General features: G+C 41.1%; 1 protein-coding gene across 3 annotated transcripts in view; it reads left to right on the top strand.

Moving 5' to 3' along the window:
• Positions 1–23,750, top strand: part of PSEN1 (presenilin 1) — a 75,213-nt gene continuing 51,463 nt past the window's right edge. The window contains exons 1-3 of one of the 3 annotated variants that reach the window (XM_055435564.2): positions 1–140; positions 8,542–8,623; positions 8,717–8,844. In XM_055435564.2, coding sequence (XP_055291539.1) covers positions 8,770–8,844 — 75 coding nt within the window. In that variant the 5' untranslated portion in view covers positions 1–140; positions 8,542–8,623; positions 8,717–8,769. Of the gene's footprint in view, positions 141–218; positions 396–8,541; positions 8,624–8,716; positions 8,857–23,750 lie in introns of those variants that run through there. The other 2 variants (XM_055435562.2, XM_055435563.2) reach the window with 2 other exon arrangements.

The raw sequence follows: 23,750 nt of genomic DNA, 5'->3' as shown, positions 1-23,750 counted from the left end.
GGTGACGACAGCGGTGAAGCCTTTTGGGTGGGGCCTGGGCCATCAGCTCCAAAGGCCGCGATTTCACATCGGAAACAAAACAGCGGATGCTCGGGAAGGAGCCTCGGCTGCTAGAGGCCGGTGGCGGCGGCGAGGAAAGGGTAGGTGCCCGAAGGGGAGTTGGGATGACAGGAACGCGCCTCACATCCGGTGCCAGTACGGGCGGCTGCGGGCAGGGCCGGGCCCTTTGTCGCCGTCCGGGCCGCGGAGCCGGTGTCCTCGAGGATGAGGCGAGGGGCGCGGTCGGGCGGGGACCGAGGAACCCCGTGTGGGGAATCAGGAGGGGCGGCCCGTTTCTCGGGCGCCGGGCGCGGCGCGCAGTCCAGTTGAAGAGAGAGTCCCCCTCCTCAGCCTTGGTACGGAAGTGCAGGTTTCTCGAAGACAGCTCAGGGCGCAGGTGCTTTGGGCGGGGATTGACCGTCTTGCCTGGAGTTGGAGCGGGAGAAAAGAGGAAGCGCCTTGCGCTGGCTCTTGTTGAGCAACTGGTGAAACTCCACGCTTCGTCCCCCGAGTGTGTCCTTGTCCAGGGGAAGCGAGGGTCACTCGGCTGATTTCCTTCTGTCTCGGTTCGAGGCGGAAAACACCGGGATCTGATGCTTTTGCCTTACTCAGGACCGTTGAGAGGCTTATATGTCCAGTGCTTTGCCTGTATTTTAGATACTTGACTTTTTGATCCCGCAGGTTCCTTTGAAATAAGTATCTGCTTCTCTGGTAGAAAAGTCAACTTAATGATTTTACAAGCGTTGTTTGCCTGCTTTGGACAAGAGGAATAAAGCGTTCAAGGTTTACTATGGGAGATAAGAATGGCAGGCAAATCACTATATGGCAGAGCACGTTGTAAAAGTCATAAGTGTTCTCACAAGTTTGAGGCAGGTGGAGATTACATCTGGTTAAAGGCAACTTGTTACTTGAGTTATGTTTCACCATGGAAAGGTTTCCACCCTCGGAGTTGAATTGAGGAGGGCATTATTTCAGAGGGTGTACTACGAAGAGCGGCTCTCTGGATCCGAAGCGTCTGGGACCCAGTGTGCACTTTAAATCACTCCTACGAATGAGGATAAAAACAGGAACGAGATTGGGAGCCTATTGCATTTGGCTGATTTCAGTCACCTGCCAAAGCCAGTTTCAATTCTCCTTTAACTCATCTACAGAGTTCTGCCGACTTAAACCCCCTCCCAGCTCCATTTAGTAACAAGCCCTTAACAATGAAAAACAAGCTTATTTATTGAGTGCATGGATTTCCTCCCTGCTCCGTCCAGAGAAAAGTAGATGATAGAAGCGGCATCTATCATCTGCTTTTACATTCCTCGGCTCATCTTCCTTGGATAAATAGTTATCACAACTCTGGGCATACTTTCCTCTGAGTGGATATGGTCTGGTGCTGAATTTTAAGTTAGTGGCTGCCTCTGATCCTAGACTGCTGCGTGAATTTCCATTTGGGGAGAACTGGAGGATTGGAGTTGGTCTCTGAGAATCATTCCAGCAGGAAAGAGAAAGTTTGTCAGCAAGGCTTTTGTGGTCCCCTTCCCCTCCCTCACAAAGGGATCCAGGTTCCTTCTGCTTCTTCTCTCCCACTGCTTTACCTCAGATTTCAGGGAGAGACTTGTTTCTTTTGGATGTTTTCTGAAAAATTAATAGTGCCTCTCCTTTGTGTGATCAATGCCAGGCAGATTTGGAAGGTGTTTTGAGCTTTGCTCTTAATAAGTTTTGTGACAAGAACTTTGCCTTAGGTACGTAAGGTCTAGAATGAGAGAGATTTGAGGTGGCTTTTGCATGATCCGGGTGGGATATGATGAAAATTTGGCCTTTGGTGGTGAACAGAGGCTTAGAAAGGAGGAAAAGTATGAAGAGGATGTGACGGCCAATTGAGAAACAAGGAGTAAAATGTGAAGTTGACTAGAAGGCTTTGTTTGGAAAATGGGGGACACAATCATAGGAATAAGAAAGCTAGGAGCAAAAGAGAGTCTGGAAGAGGAGAAATCGGTTTGGAAGTATCACTTTTCAAGTGCCAGTAGTTGAAATATCCCGTGGACAGGCCTGGAGCTGTAAACATGCGTCCCTTAAATAGCCTGACCAGTTGATTTTGGAACAGTGGAGGAGAAGCCTAAGAAAAGGAGGGGACAAGGAGGCCCAGGCAGAGCCTGCTGCTGCTGCTGCTAAGTCACTTCAGTCGTGTCCAACTCTGTGTGACCCCATAGACAGAAGCCCATCAGGCTCCCCCATCCATGGGATTCTCTAGGCAAGAACACTGGAGTGGGTTGCCATTTCCTTCTCCAATGTGTGAAAGTGAAAACTGAAAGCGAAGTCGCTCAGTCGTGTCTGACCCTTAGTGACCCCACGGACCGTAGCCCACCAGGCTCCTCCATCCATGTGATTTTCTAGGCAAGAATACTGGAGTGGCTTGCCATTGCCTTCTCTGAGGCAGAGCCTAGGAACACTGATAATGAAGGGTGGAAGAGGCTAAGGAGCCAGCTGAGGGGAATGAGTGGTGGGATGAGAGCCTCCACGATGCAGTGTCACTAAACTGAGGAAGGGAGGGAAGCTTCAGGAAGGAAAAGGTTGTCAGAGATTTTCAGTATTAAGCCTGTTTGTCGGAGAAAGAACTGAAGCTTTAGAGCAGCAATGTCCAATAGAAACATCACGTGAGAGCTACAAAGGTCAGTTTTAAGTTTTCTGATGAGCAAATTTTTTAAAGATAGAAATAAGTGAAATTAATTTGAATAATGTATTCTGTATAACTCAGTACAGCTAAATAATTTTATTTCAACATGTTATTAATGTAAAAACAGTCTTGTCTGTCTTCCCCTCTAGATAGTAAGCACTTTAAGCAACCAGAAGCATCATCGGGTGCGCTAGCATCCGTACCTACCAGTGTGTGGTTGTGTAGAAGAATCCCAACAAGTGTTTGTTGATTGAAGTGTATTAATGTTTGACTGTCGGAGAAGGCAATGGCAAGCCACTCCAGTACTCTTGCCTAGAAAATCCCATGGATGGAGGAGCCTGGTAGGCTGCAGTCGGTGGGGTCGCTAAGGGTCGGACACGACTGAGCGACTTCACTTTCACTTTTCACTTTCACACATTGGAGAAGGAAATGGCAACCCACTCCAGTGTTCTTGCCTGGAGAATCCCAGGGACGGGGGAGCCTGGTGGGCTTCCGTCTAGGGGGTCACACAGAGTCGGACACGACTGAAGTGACTTAGCAGCAGCAGCATCCCTTTTTCAGTTCCTTAAGTTGATCTAAAGCGAACAAGAGAATGCGTTGCTAAGAATAGTCAATGAATTACAAATTAACTGTGAATAGTCCTTTTCTTTGTTAAAGATTAGTTGTGTTCTGCCATTTTCACAACAAATTTTCCACAATGTCTCATTGTAATTACATCTTCCACGTAGAGTTACTGAAATGAAATTTAAGAGGAAAAGAATCTCTTTAACTATATAAGTAATAATACAGGACCATGGTCCCATATCCACACTTCTCAAATGCAAAAGCTCCTAAATCATTTGACGGCAGACTCTAACTTGAACCTCTTTATGTAATTTAGGACTTCGTATATATTTCACTACATATTTATTAGTGTGTTTGATTTTGTGGCTCTATCTAATACCCTGGGGGAGCATTATAAAACATGGCATTTGCCTCATGTTGCAGTGCAGGAGACTTGGGTTCGATCTCTGGGTTGGGAAGATCCCCTGGAGAAGGGAAAGGCTACCCACTCCAGTATTCTGTCCTGGAGAATTCCATGTACTGTATAGTCCATGCGGTTGCAAAGAGTCGGACACGACTGAGCGACTTTCCCTTTGACCTTTACAAAATCCAAAAAATATATAAGTTCTAAACCTGTTTAGTCCTAAGGGTTTCAGATAAAGGATTTTAGGTTTATGTCTTCGTTCATTTTTTATTGCACCTTCTGAGCGCACATAACCATTATTATTTAAAGACAACCATGATAACTCTACATAGTAGACCTCCCCCACTCAGTGCCTTAGATCGTTAGCTCTCACTCTTCTTAAAGGTGACAGGTAGGGCAGTTCTGCTTTGCCCTTCTTGTTCTGGGCCCCAGGCTGAAGGGGCAGTGGCTACCCAAATAAGTTTTTGAGGGGACAGCAGAAGTACAGGAAGGCAGGGCCCCCTGAACAAGCACAGTTTTAACTGTGCTGCATCTGCCAAGATTCCATGACCAAAGGAAGTTGTCAGGTTGAGCCCAAAGGCATGGAGTGGGTAGTAGACTGCACTCACCTTGAGGCCAAAGCAACTCACAAAACCAAGCTCAACATCCTTTCTTGGGCATTTGGGGGGAGGGAGTGAATATATGCTGAATAATAATCTAATCTACCACAGATGGTTCACAGTAGAGTGGGAAGGAAGGAAGCAGGGGGAAAAAATCACCAAATTGGATGTATCACTATACTTGCTCTTTTTAGGGCCTGTCACTTTCACAAAGCCTCTTGTGGGACTGGGGAGATTGTTTGCTCCCTAATCTCTTAAAATTGAGAGTCTTTCTAGGCTGTATTGCTGACGTTTTAGATTAATTTCAAATTATTAATTTTAGTTTGTTACCTTGGGAGGTAGTGAGAGACAGAAACATACTTTTCTGTTGGTATGTCCCTAAATGAATTTTTAATAAGCTTCTTTTTGGGATTTCAAGCATTGGTCCTGTGATACTTTTTAAAGTGCTGATGGATAGAAGGTTTTCTGGTTAGATAGATTTTTCTGTTCAGCACATCTAAACTTTGAGATTATTTGTATTCTCCTGGGGCTTTTAGTCTTTGTGTATAATAGAAATTACAGCTGCCCATCAGAAAAGGATTTCTTTTTCCTTTTATCTGATTGAGCAAGTGTTTTGAGAAAAAGGAAACGGATAGCAGTGAATTCAAGTGTTGTGCTTTATCAGCCTCAGAAAATCTTCAGCAGATGGCCAGAGAGAGAAAACACCAAATCTACTTACATCCCTACTCCCACTCCCTCTGCAATTCAGGTCATGTGAAAGATCCTTACTTCCCAACAACTGTCTTTTCTTGTTCTCGGGGCACTGTTTGTAATGTTATAAGGTCCAGTCGTGTCTTTTTGCCACGCTGCTGGGACAGTGGGTCATTGGCCTTCTCCATGCAGTCATCAATTGTTTTCAGCTGTTACTGGCCCTGACTCAGATCTAGCTTTGCCTGCCCCTTTCTTTGTACCAACAATGTTTGTTTGTTCTCCAGGCCTGACTGGAGACCTAGCTAGCCCTGTTGCCTACCTCCACTTCCTACTGAGCTCCATATAACGGGTAGTTCTTCCAGGAAGGGTTACCCTGCAGCACTGTGATCTTCAATACATCGATGGAGGCATGAGCTTTCTTCAGGTGAACTGGCAAAAGACCTGGGCTGGGTGGGTGTCAGAATATTTGGCTTCTGGAATTTCTGTTACTTGCCCTATAATTGTAAACTGGCAGATTCTTTCACCTTTCCTTAGCTTTAGTGTTTTACATGTAAATACAGATATGTCTTAAATACAGTTGTCGCTTTGGTGGGGGGCGGGGATGGAGGATAAGTGCTTTCAGAACTCCCACCAAGCCCCACCCCATGACTAACAGAATCCTTGGATGCTGAAGTCCTTTATATAAAATGGCATAATATTTGCATATAATCTATACACATTCTCCTGTATACTTTAAATTATCTCTAGATTACTTATAATACCTAATATGAATGAAAACGCCTTTTCCAGTCCTGTGGCTACTGCTGAGTTTCCCAAATTTGCTGGCATATTGAGTGCAGCACTTTCACAGCATCATCTTTTAGGATTTTAAATAGCTCACCTGGAGTTCCATCACCTCCACTAGCTTTGGTCATAGTAATGCTTCCTACGGCCCACTTGACTTCACACTCCAGGATGTCTGGCTTTTGGTGAGTGACCACATCATCGTGGTTTTCTGGATCATTAAGACCTTTTTTGTATAATGCCTCTGTGTATTATTGCCATCTCTTCTTAATCTTTTCTGCTTCTGTTAGGGCTTTATCATGCCCATCTTTGCGTGAAATGTTCCTTTGATATCTCTATTTCTATTCCTCTTATTTCTCTGTCTTGTTCATTTAAGAAGGCCTTCTTATCTCTTCTTACTATTCTCTGGAACTCTGCATTCAGTTGGGTATATATTTTTCTCATTTGCCTTTCGTTTCTCAATTAGTCGACTTTTAAAAATCTAGAAGCATAGGTCAGAACATTTGCTTTCATTACTTTGAGAATACAACTGTTCTGCTGGAATCCACCTCCCTTTTGGGTAAGCTAGCATACATGTTTTCAAACCCTAAATAGAGGTTTACACCTTCAAACATCAATTTGACTTTTTAAATGGAAGTATATAGGAGTGTGTACAGATCATAGGTACAGTGCGCAGAGAATTTTCAGATTGACACCGCTGTGTAACTAGCACCCAGATCAAGAGACAGAGCATCACCAGTGACCCCAGAGGCTTCCTGTGCAGCCCCTCCTGGTGCTCAGTGCCCGTGAAAGTAGCCATGGAGCCTGCGGTTAGTGTTAATTCATTTTATTTTTAAAATAAGTTTATTTATTCAGTTTCTTTTTAAAACAAATTAATATTATATATTTTAAGCAGATTTGTGTCATTACATAATTACATCTTTTTTAGTTAATATTAATTTACAATCTTTTGATCTCATGCCAGCTTACTGTGGGCACATAGTAAGTTGGAGGGGAGGCAAAAAGTGGGCACAGTATTTAAAAGCAGGTAGGATAGGGACTTCCCCGGTGGTCCCATGGTTAAGTAGTTGTGCCTTCATTGCAGGTGGCATGGTTTTGATCCCTGGTGGGAGTATTAAAACCCCAATGCCTCATGGCATGGCCCCCCCAAAATACATGGGATAGAAAGGAAAGCATACCTTGATTATGAATTTGTCATGATTTAAATGATCCAAATATAGGTGATACGGGTTAATTGGAAGTCAATACCTTTACTGGAGGAAAAAGTTGTTTTATGTGGCTTTTTATGAAAAAAATCTTTAGAATAAGAAAGCAGAATAATATTTAGAGGATAGAAGATCATGAAATGAAATGACATTCACAACGTGCTTTCATGTAAGTATGTACATGGTAATGTTTTAGACACTTTATTATTTTTTAAATATATATATATTTTTTTTATTGGAGGCTAGTTACTTTACAATATTGTATTGGTTTTGCCATACATTGACATGAATCCGCCTTGTGTTCCCCTTCTTGAACCCCTCTCCCACGTCCCTCCTCCCCTTATCCTCCCTCCGGGTCATCCCCGTGCACCAGCCCCGAGCATCCTATATCATGCGTCGAACCTGGACTGGCGATTCATTTCACATATGATAATATACATGTTTCAATGCCATTCTCCCAAATCATCCCACCCTCACCTCTCCCACAGAGTCCAAAAGACTGTTCTTTACATCTGTGTCTCTTCTGCTGTCTTGAATATACGGTCATCATTACATCTTTCTAAATTCCATATATATGTGTGTTAGTATACTGTATCGGTGTTTTTCTTTCTGGCTTACTTCGCTCTGTATAATAGGCTCCAGTTTCATCCACCTCATTAGAATGATTCAAATGTATTCTTTTTAATGGCTGAGTAATACTCCATTGTGTATATGTACCAAAGCTTTCTTATCCATTCATCTGCAGATGGACATCTAGGTTGCCTCCATGTCCTGGCTATTATAAACAGTGCTGCGATGAACATTGGAGTACACGTGTCTCTTTCAGTTCTTGTTTCCTCAGTGTGTATGCCCAGGAGTGCGATTGCTGGATCGTATGGCAGTTCTATTTCCAGTTAGACACTTTAAATGAATTAGAGTATTGCTGTATGCAAACCATTTTTTTTCCTCTGTATTTCTGAAGACTTTCAATGAAAAGCAAAGTTGAAGTCCTGAGGCATTGGCTGATGGACATCCAGGTACCTCGACAGGCACATGGGAGGGTGAGGTCTGGGAGATGGAGTAATGTGTGTGAGCAAGGCTGTGCGAGGAGGCAGAGGAGGGGCTGGGGGTCAGGAGTCTGTGGTTTTGATCTTGGTCTGCCCAGCTGAATGCTTTTAAGCAAGTCACTGAACTTGGATCCCCTTCTGCTTTTGTAAAATAAATATGTTACCTAGTTCTGCTGCCTTGGAGCATTGTGGTAAAGGAAAAAATGAGGTGATCAAAAGAAATTAAAAGCACAAAACATAATTTTATGGTGATATAAATTAAGGTGGATCGGAAAAGGAATGTTGACAAGAACATTCTTTAGGATCATTTGGCACCCTTTGCTCTAGATCTGAAATCATTAGATACGATAGTGATTAAAAATATTTGGTTTCTCAAGTAGATCTACTCATTACCAAGAAGTAACTTGAGCTGACAGAAGTTTGTCAACTGAAGGCCTTGGCATAGTAATGCATTTCTGGTTTACAAATTAGTCTTGTAAGTGTTTAATTAGTGTGAATGGATTTACTAGAACTTAACCAACTCTGGGTAACCCAGTAAAATCTGTTCCAGACCTAATCCAGGAGTCAGCAAGTGACAGCAGCCTGTGAGGTCCTTAGAAAGAGTGGCCTGGAGGAGAACACATGAAAAAAAGGTTTGTTTTTGCTGAAAATCATTTGTGAAAGTGTTTCAGAATAAAAGTATAATTGTAATACACAAAAGATTGTTTTCTTTTTCCCTTTTTCAGAATCCCAAGAGGCTCTGTTTTCTGCGAAAAAGTGTATCTATACAGTTGCTCCAATGACAGAGTTACCCGCACCCTTGTCCTACTTCCAGAATGCACAGATGTCCGAGGACAACCACCTGAGCAATACTGTACGTAGCCAGGTACAGTGTCAACCTCTGCAATTACCCTTTCAGACTGTGGATTCATTGACCCCCCTCCCTCACCTCCAGGAGAGGCACAGGACTGAGGCTTTGTCAGCTTTACCAAATTTATATATTTGCTGAACTTTAAGTAAGGGAAAGCACCGTCCCATTTGGTGCAGGGGACGCAAGGCTACGTGAGTCTTGGTTGTTGATACAGTTCCTCCCTGGCTCAGACATCACCTCCCTTTCTGATGCCTTCTCCAACTTCCCCAGCTGTTTATTACTTTACCTAGCTTGCTCTTACTCTTCTGTGGGCTGAGTACATTTTATTTGCTTTTAGTTTTTCAGTGCCCTGGCCGGCCTGGTTCTTGATGGTTCTCAGTAAGTGCTCCTTGACAGAATTATGAATGCAGGGCTGAGTGTAGCAGTCCTGGTAGAGGTCAAAGGAGAGAAGAAAGAAAGGGATGTAATCTGTGCGTGGAACACAGAAACTCGGCGGCTCCACACACAGACCAGAGCTGTCTGTTCCTCTGCTAGCTAATCATTACATGTTGAAGACAGAGTCCACAGATGGCCTAGGAGACGGCTGGGGTGGCGGTATTATTTTTAGAGGTGGAACCAGATTGGGGAAAAACACAAGGCCCAATGTAAGTCGTGCAGGCTGCAAGGGGTGGGGAGCAGGGCCAAGCTTTCCTCTGTGCGAACCGGAGGACAGAGCCAGTGGTAGAAGGAAAGAAGTTCTGGATCAGGAAAGAGAAACTTCCTCACAAGTACTGTATGTCTGAAAGAGCATGGACTGTCTCATGGGCTAGTGTGTGCATGTCACTAAAAGCAGCCACAGAGGCTGGAGGACTATCAGCCAGATCTGCAGAGGGTTAGTTCATGGACTGAGCAGTGAACTACAACACTGGGTGGCCAGAGATTGAGAATTCAGTTAAGGGTCAAAATGTGGGAGGAAGGCTTCGGAAAGTTTACTCCATGGATGCTTAAGATTCGAGTAGAGCCAACTGGGAAGTCGTGACTGATGGAAGAAGTAATACTAGCGGAAGAAGAGTTGTCCTATGGTATAAATCGATGGAGGGGCTCTCTCTGGGGATATCAGAAGCGGATCACACTGTATTGTTAGAGCATTTTAAACAAGTGAAATCAATTTAAAATGAATATAGAGGGAAGCCCTGAAAGAGAACACCTGAGGGGTTGATGGGGCGAAAGAGGGGCTGTTTCCCCTCGTGTCTGGGTGGATGGTTAATAAGGAGTGTTCTGACAATACACTTGCTCCACTGCTGTGTGTCAGCAGCTTGACTTTCTTCTTTTTGGTGTTCCCTAGGAATGGCCTTTTGAAAAAGTTAGACTGGGCTAGATTAGAAGGTTCTTGGGTTATGGCTGTGTAAGTTTGGATGCTGCAGACTTTGTACTCATTTTCAAACTTATTTCAGAGAAGAGAGAAGAAAAGTGGGAATCACAGACTTGGGTCTCCTTCCTTAGCCATAGCTGCTCCTGTTTTATCTGTTTCACATACCGATCTTCCATGGGTCCCTTTGAACAAAAGATTCCACAACTAACCAGTTAAAGGTCACTCGTCTGCCCTCAGGAGACGAAACCAGCGTACTGAATATCTTCAGCTGGACTCATACTCGGTGCTCTCACAAACATGCAGCTTTAGGGCCTGGCATTTCAGGGACATTTATCATAAATGAGCAAGTTTTCCTTCTCTCTTCCCCTCCTTTGAATAGCTGCTCTATTAAAGTACTTATCTATACAACTCTGGAGTACACAAGCATGCAGTTTTACACTAGATATTAGAGAAAGAAAAGAAAATTCATTTACAAATATTTTTGAAGCTGAAAAGAGAGTGAATAACTTCCTTACAGACTAGGTGAATAGGTGAATTATCCTTTCCTTTTAAAAATGAAAATCATTGTGTGTTTTCCAATTAAAAATAGTCTTAAAGGGACTTCCCTGGTAGTTCACTGATTAAGACTAGGCACTTCCAATTCAATGGGTGTGGGTTTGATCCATGGTTGGAGAACTGGGATCCGTGTGCTACATGGCATGGGCAAAAAAAAAAAAAAACGTTTAAAAGAAATATTCAGTAGGCCCGAATATGAAAATAAACTTTTCTGTATCTTATAAAGACAGACTGAAGTAAACTATATTAGAAATTTCTGTGTAGTCCAGCTAATGTTCAGCTGTTTCATTTATTGTTTTATTTTTTTTTCCATTCATTGTTTTAATGTCCATACCATAAAAGCCCAACAAGGAAAAGATGGGTGACTTCAGTGATTTTCCCCTTTGTTTTTTCCACATGTTCAATAATACAGTAATGTCATAATTTAAAAAGAAATGTATTTTTAAAGAGGAAAATTTTGGTATGTGAAGGAAGGTCGCAAGAGGAGAATATGCTAGGTGGGGAATATCTGTGGAAAGGAGCAGAAGCCTTCAAGGTGCTCATGATGACTGACTTAATGAACAGTAGTGGGGAAATTAGAGCAACTGATGTCAAAGAAACCAGAAAAGCATGATAGCCTGAGGTCTTGGTAATTGGAATTTATATTCTGTCCTTGCCACTGATAAAAGCTTCAGTTGTGTTTGTCAGTTTCCATTTAAAAAACTGAAATGTTTACCATGCTTTATAAAAAGGTTTCATAAAAATACTGACTTTTTGGACTTAAACTTTAAGCAGGCTTTCATTTTCTAGAAAACTAGCCCATATAAAACATCTTAATTCCTGCTTGTAACAAATGAGAGGAGTTACATTGTTTTCACCTTTTCAGTTTTTAGACTGCTTTACTTTTTTATGCTTGTTAACTCTACTAGGTTATAAAATCTCTAAAGGCAGAACCTTATTCATGTTTCTGAGCTGACTTTAGAATTTAATCACCAAGTGTCTCTAAACCAGTTTAGTACAAATCTCCCTGCCAAAGAACAAAAAGGTTTTTGTTTTTTTTCTCACATTAGCAAGAGAAAATTTTAAATTTTGTTTCTGCAAATTAAAATCCTAAATGAATCTCAGTTGCATAAGGACTTCATCTTTTGTGTGAGAGGGTGCCCTGTTCTCTGGACCCACTCCTTGGCTGTCACATCACTGCTCTTGACACCATGTCATTATCTATACTGCTGTCACCATGTGGGGCAGGGCTCCAGTTTTTATGTAGAAGAGCTGTCAAATGATAGTTTGGCATGTCATGAGAACCAAGTGGAGAATCCATTTTATTTCTCTCTCCAGAATGCGAATGCGTGTCTTGCTTCAACCAAAAATGTTAACTGCTTTCCGTTAGTTTACCCACCACCTCTACTAGAAGGTAGAGTGGACCTCATGTTGTTGGCCATATCTAGAGGGACTGGAGACTGGAAGGTAGACTGACTAAATAACTCAAGTGTTTTTGACAAAGGGCATAGCTTATAAGCTGTTAAATAACTGAAGTTCTTTGTTTTCTGTTTAATTTTGGCTGCAGTGGGTCTTCATTTGCTGAGCACTTCTCTAGTTGTGTTGAGCACGGGGCTACTCTCTAGTTGTGATGTACAGGCTTCTCATTGCAGTGGCTTCTTTTGTTTTAGAGCTAGGCGCGAGGGTTTTAGTAGTTGTGGCACACAGGCTCAGCCCCATGGCATGTAGAATCTTCCTGGACTAAGTTGGTAGGTGGATTCTTAACCATTGAACTGCCTGTTAATTTGTAAAGTTTTATTTTCTGGTGCAAAATTTTGATGGGTAGAGTTCATGTTTTGATTTGATGTAGACTTAACATCCCTTATCATGGATTAGCTGAGGCCTTTTTGCTTTTCTGAGATACAAAGAAGTGATTTTTTTTAAAGTAAGTCTAAAATGCATTTATATTGTTAATTAAGTCTTTTAAAATATATTACAGCAGTGATTTTCAAATTGGAGTCCCCTGGAAGAATTGTTAAAACAAATTCTCTGGCCTGAAACCCAGAATTCCTGATTTTGTAGGTCTGGTATAGGGCCAGATAATTTGCATTTCTGACTACTTCCCAGATTCTGCCAATGCTTCTGGTCCAGGGACCATAATTTGAGAGCCACTGTATTTGAATAACGATTTAAAGGGAAAGTGACCTTAGAGAAAAACAGTTAGATTTATAAATTGAATATTCAGTATTTTAATTCTCATTAGTTTATTCTGACCCAAATTTTCTAGTCCTTAAAGCAATTAATTGTCAACAGCCTTTTTGATTTAGAATAGAAAGAAAAAAAATCAGTTATTTGCCAACTAAAAAAGAAGCCTTAAAGTAGAAATTCATTAAAGGGTCAATAATAATTTCTGTGTAAAGCAATTGCCGAGGAATACATGCAGATTGTTACCTTCAGCTCTGCTAAATTTACAACATTAAAATGTGTCTGGTCTTTATAAACAAGGTCATTTGCAGTATCTTTTCTGAATTCAAAAGACTAAATGCAGAGAACTTTATTAAGTTATTAGCAAATCATAAGCTGGTAGAACTAACCCTCTCATTTTCTAGATGATGGTGGGTCACTTTTTTAAAGTGTGAGAAATCTTATGAAATTAAACAATGCAGATATAGATGTTTAAAGGTGATTAAGTACTTGGGACCTTGAGAAAAAAATAAGTGAAAGTGATCTAAATTTAAGCTAAATCAGGTTCACAAGCTTAATCAGTCAGCCTTTGGATGATGATGTTATTGTACTGTTTATGGTAATGAATTTATTTTCCCTCCCATTCATATCAAAATGAAGTAAAGAGAAGAAAGAACTTAAAATCTTGGGGTGGGTGACCTCCAGAGAAACATGCTTGTCTTTGCTTGATAGTAAAGTCAGAGATCTTTGGCACAGATCTTAGTAGTTTGTTTGTTGTGTGTGTGTGTTTTTTTTTTTTACAAAGCTCTGGGTTCAAACTACACACAACAGCACTATAAATGTGTAATATTATCTCTCACCAGTTATGTAAACTGTTCAGGGAAATGACAACTTTCCTTGATGATGGAGTACTGGTTAAAGCTTTAACTCTGGGCAATCTCAAAGCTTGGGCAGGTGCTGGATAGAATTTTGCATGCTGTTGGAAACATTGCGTATGATTAATAAATATTTTCAAGTTTTCCACTTCACTTGCCAGTTCTTCAGTTCAGCTACTCTTCTCATTTTTTCTGCAGTACAGGCTTAGGAGCCTCACATTTCTAATTGTGAAAGTCCAAACAACATCTAGGGCTTCCCTGACAGCTCAGCTGGTAAAGAATCTGCCTGTAATGCAGGAGACCCTGGTTTGATTCCTGGGTTGGGAAGATCTGCTGGAGAAGGGATAGGCCACCCACTCCAGTGTTCTTCGGCTTCCCTGGTGGCTCAGCTGGTAAAGAATCCGCCTGCAATGCAGGAGACCTGGGTTTGATCCCTGGGTTGGGAAGATCCCCTGGAGAAGGGAAAGGCTATGCACTCCAGTATTCTGGCCTGGAGAATTCCATGGACCGTATAACCCATGGGGTCGCAAAGAGCCAGACATGACTGAGTGACTTTCACTTTCAACAGACAACTTTCAAACAATATCTAGAAAGTCTTATTGGTACTTTTTTTTTTAATTTATTTTTAAATATTTTATTTATTTATTTATTTTTGGCTGTGCTGGGCCTTTGTTGCTGTGCAGGCTTTTTCTTTAGCTGTGGCGAGTAGGGGCTACTCTAGTTGCTGTGCTCGGATTTCTCACTGTAGTGGCCTCTCTCGTTGCAGAACACAGGCTCTCGGTGCATGGACTTCAGTAGTTGCAGCATGTGGACTCAGTAATTGTGGTGTGCAGCCCTGCGGCATGCAGGCTTCAGTGGTTCTGGTTCATGGGCTTAGTTGCTCTGCGTCCATATGGGATCTTCCCAGATTGGGGATTGAACCCGTCTCATGCACTGACGAGTGAATTCTTATCCACTGCACTACCAGGGAAGCCCTTTAATTTAATTGGAGGATAATTGCTTTACAATGTTGTATTGGTTTCTGCCATACAACAACATAAATCAGCCATAAGTGTATGTACATCCCCTCCCTCTTGAACCTCCCTCCCACGATACTTTTTCTTATAAGAAATATGTATGTTAAATAAATAATGTGAAGATTATAAATATATCAATGTAATGGAATACAGTGTTCATTTTTACGCCTTTGACTTGGTACATGGGAATGTATACATGAAATAATATTTGATAAAAAAGTAAAATTGTTTTCCTTATTAAATAATCTAAGTTCACATTCTTCAGTACAGAATAATAAACTTCAGTGTGGCAAAAACTGCCATGAACAAAGTCAAAAAACAAACTGGGCAAAGGCTTATATACCTAGTGACAGATATATCTTAATATATAAAGAATCCTTATGAATTTAAAAGGGACATAACTCAGAAACAAATTACTAAAAGGTTTGAGCAGAAAAACATCTACTTTTGCTTTATTGACTACACCAAAGCCTTTAATGTGTGGATCACAACAAACTGTGGAAATTCTTAAAGAGATGGGAATACCAGACCACCTGATCTGCTTCCTGAGAGATCTGTATGCAGATCAGAAGCAACACTTAGAACTGGACATGGAATAATAGACTGGTTCCAAATCAGGAAAGGAGTACGTCAAGGCTGTATATTGTCACCCTGCATATTTAATTTATATGCAGAGTACATCATGAGAAAAGCTGGACTGGATGAATCACAAGCTGGAATCAAGATTCCTGGGAGTAATACCAATAACCTCAGATAGGCAGATGACACCATCTTTATGGCAGAAAGCGAAGAAGAACTAAAGAGACTTGATGAAAGTGAAAGAAGAGAGTGAAAAAGTTGGCTTAGAGCTCAACATTCAGAAAACTAAGATCATGGCATCCGGTCCCATCACTTCATGGAAAACAGATGAGGAAACAGTGAGAGACTTTATTTTTTTGGGCTCCAAAATCACTGCAGATGGTGATTACAGCCATGAAATTAAAAGATGCTTGCTCCTTGGAAGAAAAGATATGACCAACCTGGACAGCGTATTAAAAAGCAAAGACATTACTTTGCCAGCAAAGGTCTGTCTAGTCAAAACTATGGTTTTTCCAGTAGTCATGTATGGATGTGAGAGTTGGACCATAAAGAAAGCTGAGCACTGAAGTATTGATGCTTTTGAACTGTGGTGCTGGAGAAGACTCTCGAGAGTCCCTCAAGATCAAACCAGTCAATCCTAAAGGAAATCAGTCCTGAATATTCATTGGAAGGACTGATGCTGACACTGAAGCTCTAATACTTTGACCACCTGATGCGAAGAACCAACTCATTGGAAAAGACCCTGATGCTGGGAAAGATTGAAGACACGAGGAGAAGGGGATGATAGAGGGTGAGATGGTTGGATGGCATCACCGATGCAATGCACGTGAGTTTGAGTAGGTTTCAGGAGTTGGTGAAGAACAGGGAAGCCTGGTGTGCTGCAGTCCATGGAGTCGCAAAGAGTTGGACACTACTGAGTGACTGAACTAAACTGATGAACAGTATATATATATGAAGGGAGAAAAAGAAATATAAATGGTAATAAATATATGAAAAGACTAGTTGATCAACCTTACTAGTAATCAGAGACATCGAAATGAAAATCTTTGTCTTTCGCCTTTCAGTGAGCAAGGCTCGATTCTTATTGCTACTGAAGATATGGGGAAATAGGCACTCTTCATTTGATGTTCATAGGAGATAAAAGTTTGCCTTTATTTAGAAGCAGGCTGTCAGAGAGTCTGCTACATACACATGCCTTTTGGAGATTATCTGGCAGTTAAATCTAAAAATGCATACACTAGACTTCCCTGGCCCTCCAGTGGTTAAGACTCCGAGCTTCCACTGCAGGGACATGGATTTGATCCTGGGTAGGGGAAATTCCATATGTCTCAAGGTACAGCCAAATAAATAAATACATGTATCTTTTGACCACTTCTAGAAACCTATCCTATAAAAACATTTCCATAAAAGTACCAGGGAATATAGACAATAATATTCTTTGAAATATTATTTATAACTGAGAATTTTGAGATAATCTGTCTTATGGTTTACCCAGTCAATATTATAAGGTAATGGAGACTAGTAGGATCTTTTGGGAGAAGGCAATGGCAAGCCACTCCAGTACTCTTGCCTAGAAAATCTCATGGACAGAGGAGCCTGGTGGGCTGCAGTCCATGGGGTCGCTACTAGTCGGACACGACTGAACGACTTCACTTTGACTTTTCACTTTCACACATTGGAGAAGGAAATGGCAACCCACTCCAGTGTTCTTGCCTGGAGAATCCCAGGGACGGCGGAGCCTGGTTGGCTGCTGTCAGTGGGGTCACACAGAGTCGGACACGACTGAAGTGACTTAGCAGCAGCAGCAGCAGGATCTTTTGACTAGACTGTCTGAAGTAGAATCTCAGCTCTGGAACCTCTTAGCTGTGGGATCTTTGGCAAACTATCTGATCTGTCTAAGCGTCATTTTCTTTATCAGTTAAATGAAGTTTAGAATATTAACTCAGTTTTATAAGGATTAAATAAATGACTCACCTGAGCTGCTTAGCAGAGTGTCTCATGCATACATAGTCAATAAATCTTAGCAGTTATTATCGTAGCTATTACTGTGCTGCTACTGTAATGCTTTTTTAAAATTATTTCTTTTTGCTACTATAATTTGTAAGTTGAGGTGTATTGGCAAAGCAGATTGCAGAACATGACTATAAAAGTATCTGAAAGTAGGTCTGATTGCTCACCATGTTCATGCTGTGGAGCAGAGATTCGGGAGGATCCTGAGTTTCTGTTTATAAACACAAGTTGATAACATTTTTTAAAACTTCTAAAAATGTTTATAAACTTTTGTTTATAGTATTTCTTTTAACTACAGAGATAAAACTAAAAGCCAAGGACAGGCAGGCAGAAAACAAGGTTTTAAAAAAAAAAAACCCAAATGGGCAAGCACGCTCTATTAAAAAATACCTCCCCTCCCCCAACACACTCAAAAATACCTCCACAATCTTTGCTGTCCGAGAACTACTCCCCCTGCCTGAGGGTCCACATGTGTTCAGTGGTTGGACTTGTACATGTTCTGAAGTGAGAGAAGGGAGAAAGAATTAAAATGAAGCCTCTGACTTCACAGTGTAGGAGCTCTGGGGAATGTGGCTTCATAGGAACTCACTTCCCACATACTGACCTCTTCCCATAGGACCACACCCTCTCTGAAACTTACAACATTTGTGTAGTGAGTAATCCTGCTTTTGCCACTGAAATGAAACCATTTATAATGGCTACAACACTGGTTTTTCTGAACCTTAAAAATAGTCTCTAAGGGCAAAACTGAAGGCAGTAAAATGATCCTTGGTTGCCAGAGCATAGTGGGAAGGGAAGTATAAATAGGCAGAAAACAGAGGGTTTTTGGGACAGTGAAACTCTTCCGTATGGTATTATAGTAGATGGGTGTATTGCACATTTTTCAAAACCCAGAGACTAACCCAGAGACTATACAGTACCCGGCTGCTAAGTCACTTCAGTCGTGTCCGACTCTGTGCGACCCCATAGACGGAAGCCCACCAGGCTCCCCCGTCCCTGGGATTCTCCAGGCAAGAACACTGGAGTGGGTTGCCACTTCCTTCTCCAATACAGTACCCGGAGTGAACCCTAAAGTGAACTATGGATTTTAGGTGATAATGTGCCAATGAAGATTGGTTGATTGTGAAAATGTACCACTTCGGTATAGGATGTTGGTGGGAAAGGTTGCGAGGGCAAGGGGTATTATGGGAGCTCTCGGTACTCTCTGCTCAGTTTTGTTCTGAACCTAAAACTGCTCTAAAAACTAAAGTTTTTTGTTTTCTTTTTTAATTAATAAAGAAATGAGGACTTTCCCTCATTGGTCCAATGGCTAAGACTCCAAATTCCCAATGCAGGGAGGCCTGGGTTCAATTCCTGGTTGGGGAGCTAGATCCCATATACTGCAAGTCAGACCTGGTGCAGCCAAAGAAACCAATAAAGATTTTGTTTTTTTTTTTAAAAAAGAAAGAAATGAGTTACCAAGCCACATATACAAAGAGGCCTTTATGTTCTTATCTTTAGAAATATATATTAACACTAAAATATTTATAAAGGAATTGTAGGTCTGAGTTTGCCTCAAAATTAGGGGCAAAGTGGGTGGGAATACAAATGGAATAAGATTTAACCTTGAGATGACATAATGAAGGTCAGGTGCACGTGTGCTTCCCAGGTGACTCAGTGGTAAAGAATCTGCCTGCCAATGCAGGAGATGAAGGAGACACATCGGGAGGATGAATTGGGAAGATCCCCTGGAGGAGGAAGTGGCAATCCACTCCAGTATTCTTGCTTGGAAGGTCCCATGGACAAAGGAGCCTGGTGGGCTTCAGTCCAGGAGGCCACAGAGAGTTGGACACAGCTGAGGGACTGAGCACACGTGCAAAGTTCACATGGGGCTTTATTATACACTTTTGACAGTATTTATTTTAAATTTTTCCACATGGGGCTTTATTTTACACTTTTGACATATTTACTTTAAATTTTTCCATAATTAAAAAAATTGTTTTTAATTAGCCTTAAAAATAACGCTAAGTCGCCATTCTTATATTTAGCCAAGATTTTGCATTTTGGAAATCTCTTAGTACTTCTGTCACTTTCTAATATGACTGTTTTCAAAGAACCTACACACCTCTTTATGAAAAACACTTTAAAAAAACAGCTTTATTGAAGAATAATCATCACACAGTTAACTGCACATATTTAAAGTAAGTATACAATTTGATTAGTTTTGACATACATGTATACCATGGAAACCACCACTGCAGTCAAGATAATGAATATAACCATCACCTGTAAGTTTCCTCTCCCTTGTGATCCCTCCCTCCTGTCCCTCCCCAACTGCTCTCTGTCAGGCAACCACTTACTAATTTTTGTCACTGTATTCTGGTTTTCATTTTCTAGAATTTTACATAAATGAAATCATACTGTGCATAACTTTTGTAAGGCTTCTTTCATTCAGCATAATTATTTCAAGATTCATCAGTGGTATAGCATGTGGCAGGAGTTCCTTTTTATTGCTGTGTTGCCTTCCATTGTATGGATATACCACAGGTTTGTTTTATCCATTCACTTGTTTATGGATGTTTGCATCATTTCTGGTTTTGGGTTATTACAAATAAAGCTGTTATGGACATTTATCTACAAATCTTTGATTGGACATATTGCTTTCACTTATTTTGAGTAAATGCCTAAGAGTAGAATGTGATCCAGTATAGAAAGTATATTTAACTTTTTAAGATACTATCAAACAGTTTTCCAAATTGCGTAACTTTGCACTGCGCTGGTGCAGTAACTTTGCACCAGTACAAGGGTTCCAGTTCCTCCACATCCTCGTCAACGCTTAGTACAGTCTTGTCAGTTTTTTAGCCGTTCTAGTAAATGGGTACTAATATCATTGTGATTTTAATTTACATTTCTCTGAATAATGATGTGAAGTGTCTCTTCATCTGCTTGTCTTCCTAATATAATAGCTTTGGTGAAGTATCTGTTCAGATCCCTTGCTTGGTTTTTAAATTGGGTTGTTTCTTTTCTCTTTCTTTCTTTTTCTAGGAGGTTTGGGGTTGTTTGTTTTCTTACTGAGTTTAATATATTCCAGGTACAGGTCCTCTATGATACATGTGATTTGCAAACATTTTCTTCCAGTCTGTGGCTTGTCTTTTTATTTTCTTAGCAGTGTATTTTAAAGGGCAGAAATAGATCAGTATAAATATTGATGAAATATCTTTTATCTATTTTTTCCTTTTGTGGGTCTCTCTCTTTCTTTTTAAATCTTTGTTTCACTCAAGTTCTCAAAAGTTTTTTCTTATATTACCTTCTTCTTCAAACTATAGTTTCAGTTTTTGCATTTAGGTCTGTATTGTGAGTATAATTTTTTGTATATGGTATGAGATATGGATCAAAGTTCATTTTTTTCCAGTTGGATATCCAGTTGTTTCAGCATCGTTTGTTGAAACAGACTATCCTTTGGCAAAAATCAGTTGTGCGTATATATCAGGCTGTTTCTGGACTCTGCTCAGTCTATTTGTGCCAGTGCAACATTTTTTTGAGAACTATAACTGTATCAGATGTGCATTAGTTCTCCAGCTTTCAAAGTTGTTTTGGACATCCTCTGTATTTCCCTTTTTTAAACATAAGTTTTGTCTGTTTAATTTTGGCTGTGCGGGGCCTTTGTTGTTGCGCAGGCTCTTTTCCAGTTGCGGCCAGTGGGAGCCACTCTCCCATTGTGCACAGGCTTCTCACTGCAGCGGCTTCTCTCGTTGTGGAGCACGGGCTTCAGTAGCTGTGGGACGTGGGTGGGTTCAGTAGTTTCGGCTCCGTGGCTCTAGAGCACAGGCTCAGTAGTTGTGGCTCAGAGGCTTAGTTGCTCCGCAGCATGTGGAATCTTCCTGAATCATGGATGGAACTCATGTCTCCTTCATCAGCAGACAGATTCTTTACCATTGACCCACCAGGGAAGCCCCTATTTCCTATATTAACTTAATAAACATTACTGTAGAAAAGCTGATTGAGATTGGATTGAATTTACAGATCAGTTGGTGGGGGATGGGGGGATTAGGGGATGGGGAGGGAGAACGTTGGTAGAATTGACACCTTAGCAGTATTGAGCCTTTTAATCCATGAACACCCAGTATAGCTTTACATTTATTTAGGTCTTAAATTTTTTTTAATTGTGATTAAGGACATGAGATACCATTTTTAAAATTTTATGTATTTTTAAAATTTTTGGCTGTGCTCGGTCTTTGTTGCTGCCGGGGGAATTTTCTAGTTTTGGTGAGCAGTGGGTGCTACTCTCTTATTTGCAGTGTGTGGTTTTCTCCTGGCAGTGTCTTCTTTTGTTACAGAGTGCAGACTCTAGGGCACTGACTCAGTAGTTGTGGCGCATGGGCTTAGTTGCTTTGCAACTCATGGGATCTTCCTGGATCAAGGATCGAACCCGTGTCCCCTGCATTGGCAGGTGGAGTCCTAACCACTGGACCACCAGGGAAGTTCCCATCTTAACCATTTTTAAATGTGCAACTCAGTAGTGTTAACTATATTCACATTATGGTGCAATAGATTTCTAAAACATTTTCTACTTGCAAAACTAATACTCTGCATCTGTTGAACAGCATAGCCCCATTTCCCTGTCCCCAGAGCCCATAGCAAACACAGTTATACTTTTTTTTTCCAAGTTAGACTAATTTAGATACTTTATATAAGTGGAATCATGCAGTATTTGTCTTTTTGTAACTTGCTTATGCATTTCACAGTATAACGTCCTCAGGATTCATTCCTGTTTTAGCAAGTGACAAGATTTCCTTCTCTTTTAAGGCTGAATAGTACTCCGTTGTACATATGTATCACATTTCCTTTATCTATCTATTGTTAGACATTTGAGTTTCTTCTGTCTCCTGGCTCTTGAAAATAGTACTGCAGTGATCATGGGTGTGAAATACAATATCTCTTTGAGATATTGCTTTCAATTCTTTTGGATCTGTACCTGGAAGTAGAGTTGCTGGACCATATGACAGTTGCTGGACCATATGACATATGACCATATGTTTTTAATTTTTTGAGGAACCTGCATCGTTTCCTATTGCAGCTGTACCCTTTTATGTGCCCATACACAGGGCACAAGGGATTCAACATCTCTGCCCCCTTGCTAATACTTGTTATTTTCTGGGGAGTTTTTTGATAGTAGCCATCCTAATGGGTGTTAGTTAGTTAGTTAGTTCAGTCGCTCAGTCGTGTCCGACTCTTTGCGACCCCATGAACCACAGCACGCCAGGCCTCCCTGTCCATCACCAACTCCCGGAGTTCACTCAGACTCATGTCCATCGAGTCGGTGATGCCATCCAGCCATCTCATTCTCTGCCGTCCTCGTTTCCTCCTACCCCCAATCCCTCCTAGCATCAGACTCTTTTCCAGTGAGTCAACTCGTCGCATGAGGTGGCCAAAGTATTGGAGTTTCAGCTTTAGCATAAGTCCTTCCAATGAACACCCAGGATTGATCTCTTTTAGAATGGACTGGTTGGATCTCCTTGCAGTCCAAGGGACTCTCAAGAGTCTTCTCCAGCACCACAGTTCAAAAGCATCAATTCTTCGGCGATCAGCTTTCTTAAGAGATCTTATTTTAGTTTTGATTTGAATTTCTCTGATTAGTAACATTGAGTATCTTTTTTGTGCTTGTTGGCCATTTGTATATATTCTTCTTAGAAATGTCTATCGAAATGTCTGTTCAAGTCTTTTACCATTTTAAAATCAAATTATTTGTTGTTTCTTTGTTGTTAAGGAGTTGTTATAGGAGTCTTTTATATATTCTGGATATTAATCCATTATCAAATATATAATTTGCACATATTTTCTTCCATTCTCTGGTTGCCTTTTTACTCTGTTTCTTTAATGCACAGAAGTTTTAAAGTTTGATGTAGTCCCATTTGTCCATTTTTGCTTTTGATCTTTAATTTCTTTTAGCAATATTTTATGATTTTTCAGTGTACACATATAATCAGGGTTCCCCAAGACCATGCTCAGGTTCAGTGATAAGCTAGTAGAAGGACCCACAGATCTCAGAAAAGCTCTTATACTCAATGTTACAGTTTACTGCAGTGAAAAGACACAGATTAAAGTTAGCAGCAGAAAATGGCACAAGGGCAAGGATCCAGGAGACACCAGGCCCAAGCTTCCAATTGTTGTTGCAGTGGAGTCACGCACACAAATGCTTAATTCTCCCAGGAGCAGTGTGAGACAACATGCAGAGAGTACTACTCACCAGGAAGACATACTTGAGCCTGAGTGTCCCAGAGTTTTATTCAGGGTTGGTCATGTAAACATGGCTGGACATAGTTCTCTAACCCCTCCTAAGGTCAAGCAGATACCATGTGGCTCAAGACTCCCACCGTGGATCAGATTGTTAATGGGACCCAA

Source organism: Moschus berezovskii, chromosome 9 (genome assembly GCF_049115385.1).
Source record: "Moschus berezovskii isolate FMDL1 chromosome 9, NW_MosBer_1.0, whole genome shotgun sequence".
NCBI classification, from domain to species: Eukaryota; Metazoa; Chordata; class Mammalia; order Artiodactyla; family Moschidae; genus Moschus; species Moschus berezovskii.
This window is presented reverse-complemented; position numbering and strand designations above follow the sequence as displayed.